The following is a 5,206-nucleotide window of genomic DNA, read 5'->3' as shown; positions in this document are numbered from 1 at the left end:
ACAAAACACACTATAATTATAATATATGTATATTTTAGTGGGAAAAACAGCACGAAGGAATTAGTTGTATGCAATTCGCCGCATGGAAGGATCAAAATGATCCTGATAATCAGGCAGCTGGTCTTGCCAAACATTTAGCAGATAACGGCATAGATTGTCCGAAATGCAAATTTAAATATTCTTTATCCCGTGGAGGTAATCAATTCACGAAGTTTTAATCCTTTACTTAATATCGAGCTTATATATTTATTTATTTATGTTTTTTTATTTTAAAACAAAATGGCTGTGTCATCTTCTTGGACATCAAATATCTATATTGGAAAGATCCAAACTTTTTATTACAGAATAAGATGGAAATATTGCAGAGCTTTTATGCAATATTTCCATCTGTTTTGGGAATAAAAAGTTTGAATCTTTTTATGTAAATATTTAATTTTCAAGAAGATGACACCGCCATTTTGTTTTTTCGAAAAAAACACCATTTGTGCTCTATTGTTGCAGCAAATTTTTTTGTTGAAAAAATCCAAATTTCAGACCGAATTGAAAAAAAAAACATGTTTAGGGCCACCACTTTGTATTCTATCGTGCCGCAAACAATTTTTCAAAGAAGTCAAAAATTGGAAACCTTAAATTAAAAAAAAAAATTTCCGGGCCAGAAAACCCATTTTGTCTTTCCGAAAAAACAAAAATTGTGCTGAATTGTGCTATGTTTGTGCTGCATTGTGCCGTAAACGACTTAAAAAAAGTGATCATTTTAAACAAAATTCACAAAAGAACATTTTTTGAGACATTACAAACAAAAGTGTAAAAAATGCGAAAACCGAAAATGTAAAAGATGTGCTGGATTGCGTGTGCTAGGTGTGCAAACAAATTATTGGTAAATAGATAAACGTTTATTTTTCGACCTGCTGGCCTTAAAAAACTGACTTACTTACACTTTCATTTTTTACAGAATTTTCTTATAATTATGTCTAACAAAAAACCATCCATTCACACCTTATAACGAATCCGCTCGCTTCTACAGCCTAACCTTCTTCGCTGCACCTCGCCTCGCACGCATTTCGCTCTTTTGTCGCTATGCCTCGCATGCAACAATACCTCCATGCTTGTCCCACTCCTTTCTACCTCTTCACACTACTCCAACCGGTGCTTAAATTTTGCATCCCCTTTCCACCCTTGCATATTCATAATCACATAGTCTATCAGCAATACACCCCTCTTACTGACATACGTGTATTCTCCCTCTTCGTCTCCTTTTACCATACCATTCACCACCGCCCACCTCTATCCTTCATCCAGTCTTAGAATCTCCTCCTCTTTATTTATTATCTTATCCTTCGATTTTCTTTCGAAGCTCTCCCGTTCCTAGTACAGGTCCTCTTCCCGCCCAATCATCGCATTAAAGCCCCAACCCCCCCTTCCCCAATACCACCATACCCTCATCTCTCTCTCCTAGTAAGTTTTCTACCCTTTTTTTAATCCTTTCCATTCCATCCTTATTGTACACAGTCACAAACTTATACATCAACCCTCCTATCTTTACATCCCTCATTTGCACGCTCTCCCCCTCTCCCTCTCCATGAACTTCTTCCTCTAATTTATCCCTAACCCCTATTATAATTCCCCTACTAGCCCTTCCTTTCCTCTTTACTTTGACTGCCTCCTGTAGCCTCCACCTATACCCCCTTGGCAATTTTCACTCTACTCTATCCCGTTTCTTTCTCACTACCCACGTCTCTACCAGTCCAAAAATCCTCATCTTTCTTCTTTACCCCTGCTACGTTTCAGTACAGCACCCTTAACACTTCTTCACCCTGCTTTACTCCCACCCCCTACTTCCCCCGAAACAAGTTCCCCTGCACTTCCTTCAAAACCTCCTTCTCCTTGTCCCTTACCCACATTTTCTCGTCTATTTTTATTTTCCGATACCCTACCTTCGCCGCTCTCCCTTCGCTCCTCTCCTTCCTAGCCCTGTCATTTAGCAATCCCTGAACATCCCTTTCCTTCAACGTCAAATCTTGATCAATGAAAACCTTCTTGTCCTTTATCCTATTTTTGTTACGCATTACCTCCAATTTTTCTTCCCAGCTCTCCAATTCCACCACCGCCACTTCATTCTCCTTTCTCCCCTCCATCCTAACTTTCCCTACCTTGCCTTTAACCCACCCTATGCTCTGTAGCAGCGCTTCCACCCCCTCCCTTTCTTCCCCGCTCTTCAGCTTCAATCCTCTTATTACTATATTATTTCTCCTATCTGCCTTCTCTCTTCTCTCCATCCTCAACTTCATTGCCCTTATCCTTTCCCTATCCGATCTCTCCTCCTTTTCATTCCTACGCTCTCACACTTTCTCTTCTATCATAACTTCCACTTTCTCCCAAATATCTTCCTTCTTGCCCTCCTCCCTGTCAACTGCTTCCATTCCCAACTAGCCCTCCACCTTCTCCAGCCTTTTTTCGCCCTTTCCTTCTACGCCCTAATATCTTCTTCCATCTCCTTTATTTTATCCTATTTTTCCTTTCTTACCGACACCAACTCCCTCTGCAATCCTTCTACTTTCCCCCTCAGCTCTTTTATTTCCTTTTCCCATCTCTCATCTCTTGCCCTCAGGTCCTCCCTCGTACTTTCCATCTGCTCCATAGCCCCCCTTACGTCCTCCCTCAAACCTCTGATCTCGCTTATCAGCACCCCGATAGCCTCCTTCTACTTCTGCCCCTTCATTGGGGGGGGGGGGTGACCTACGTGTTCGTACGCTTTTTTTAAAAGGACTCTCTAGCACGCTTTTCTCCGGGCTCTCTTTGCTTTCCCTTTTGTCTTCAAGAGATCCTCCCCCTCACTTGCACTGGACGCTCTCTCCCTTGCCTGGTCACTTCTTTCGCTCCGATTCTTCCTCCTCCCTGACGCGCCACTTAATGCCGGGCCACGCACAGCTGGCCGTCGTATCCTTCTGGAAATTTCCACCTCACCGCCCTAAAATTTCAATTTCTTTGCCTTATTCCACCTCTCACATCCCCTTCAGACACCCTTTTCTCACCCCTAACATCCCCCAGCACTACGAGAACCACGCTTGTCTGCCATGAAGACCCAAACTCCTGACCACAAAACTACCAAAATCTAGTTTTATGTCTCAAGTAAATTCTTTAAACCCAAAATTTTTCAAAATATTGATTAATAGTTAAGGTCTAAAGGTTTTGCTGGCTTGTACCAGGCGCCGAAAAAAATATCATCTCTTACACTTTTTACTCAGGTCTATATTTTTTTATGAAATACTAGTTTGTTTTTCCTCAGAATAATTTTTTTAAATCAAAACATTTTTCAAAAGACAAATTTCGGAAATCTAAAAGTTGTGCTGAGTTGCGGCATGCGTGCAAAGCAACAATTATGTGCTTTTTACTTACGTCAATATTTTTTGCTGAAAATGTAGCTTCTGTCTTCGAAATAATGTTTTAAATCCAAAAAATTTTCAAAATGCTAATTGTGAAAATCTAACAGTTGTGCCCAGGCGCGGATCCAGAGAAGGGCTTTGGGGGGGGCACACAGTAATTACTCTCTTCCCTCCACTCTCAAGGGGGGAGTTAATAATAATTTTAAAGTTAATCTTCGCCGGGTACAAATCCGGGCTGAGGAAGATTTTTTCTTGTTCTTAAAAAATTATTTTTATGAGAAAATCGTTTCAACGAATCAAAACTTGTTCTATTTATAAATTAGCGCTATCATTTTCAATGTCCTAAATTTAAAAATAAATCAACAAGTTTTTGAATTTTCCGAATTTATATCATTTCAAGCAATTTTAAGTTAAAAACATCAAAAACTAAGTATTAAAATTTTTTATCGAACACTTTTTAAATTATAAGTTAAATTATTTTAATTTTGAGTCGTTGCAAATGAATAATTGTTCACCTGCTATTTATAAATAGAAATTTTTGATTTTCAATGTTTTAAAACATTTTATAAAAGTATATTTTCTTATTAAAAGATCACTTTAAATATTTAAAAATCTACATTTTCTTTTAAATGTTTTGGAACCTTTACATCATTATATTCACAGTTTTGGAAATTTTTAAAAATCTTTTTTAAAAATTCTCTTGAATCTAATTTTTCAAAATAAAAAATTGTCAATTTTGTGAGGAATCTAAATAAATTTTTTTTTTAAATCTTTCAAAATGTTTGAAAAGCTTCTAAATTTTTATTTGAAATTCTTAAAAATCTACATTTTGTTTAAATTTTTTGACATCCTTTAAAGTTTCAACTTATTTTTGAACTTATTCGAAACGTCTAAATATCTCTTAAACTTATTCCTATTTTTTTCAAATTCATAACTATTCAATTGTTATTTATTATTTAAAATTTGCTATTGTTTTGAACTGTTCCTAAATATTCTGCTGAAATTAATTTTTCTAAATAAAAAAATCATTTTGAATTTTACGAGGAATCCTAAGACAATTTTATTACTAGAGTAAAACCTTTCATAATCCTCAAAAGGTTCACAATTTTAATTTTTTAAAAATTAGAAATATTTCCTCAACTTACTCGCATTTTTTCTAAATGAATACATTTTTATCTGTTATTTACACATCAAAATTCAACATTTTCACTTATAAATGAAAAATTTTTTGAACAGAACAATAAAATTAACATTGTGACTTTCTAAGTTTGAGTTTAGCTCTCTGAAATTTTAACGATTCAAGGCTTTCTGTTTCAAACAATGTAGTTTCGAATTGTTTAGTTTTTAATATTCCATTTTAAATAAACACTCAAACATTGCCGACTATTAAAAAATTGCTCTTTTTCTTAATTAAAAATGTGTAAATTGAAAAGGTTAAAAATGGTACATTTTCTACTGAAACAACAAAATGTTTATAAAGTTACAGTCAGAAGTTTACGTTTGATTCACTACTAAGGCTTTTGAATTGAAGTAGATCAATTTTGAACGTAAAAATCTGCAAATTATTTAATTTTAACTGATTTAGAATCGCCCCATAAAATCATTCAATTATTGTTCAATTTCGAATACACGAACTACAGGTCAATTTTAAATGAAAATCTAAAATAGAAATTTGTTATGATAGAAGATTTTAGAATTGCACATTGTAAACTTAATGATTTCATGATTGAAAAAGTTAACAATTACGCTTAGCATTTAAAAAAAAGTTGAAATCACAATTATTTAACTATATGACGCCAAGCGTCTATATATATATATATATA

At 35.1% G+C, this 5,206-nt stretch overlaps 1 protein-coding gene across 7 annotated transcripts in view; it reads left to right on the top strand.

Moving 5' to 3' along the window:
• Positions 1-5,206, top strand: part of LOC117182184 — a 175,142-nt gene that overhangs the window by 162,026 nt on the left and 7,910 nt on the right. For all 7 annotated transcript variants that reach the window (XM_033375244.1, XM_033375242.1, XM_033375246.1 and 4 more), the window contains one exon: positions 39-195. In XM_033375244.1, coding sequence (XP_033231135.1) covers positions 39-195 — 157 coding nt within the window. The remainder of the gene's footprint in view (positions 1-38; positions 196-5,206) is intronic.

This window comes from Belonocnema kinseyi, chromosome 10 (genome assembly GCF_010883055.1).
Source record: "Belonocnema kinseyi isolate 2016_QV_RU_SX_M_011 chromosome 10, B_treatae_v1, whole genome shotgun sequence".
Classification (NCBI taxonomy): Eukaryota; Metazoa; Arthropoda; class Insecta; order Hymenoptera; family Cynipidae; genus Belonocnema; species Belonocnema kinseyi.
Note: the sequence above shows the minus strand (reverse complement) of the source record. Positions and strands in the feature narration are given on the sequence as shown.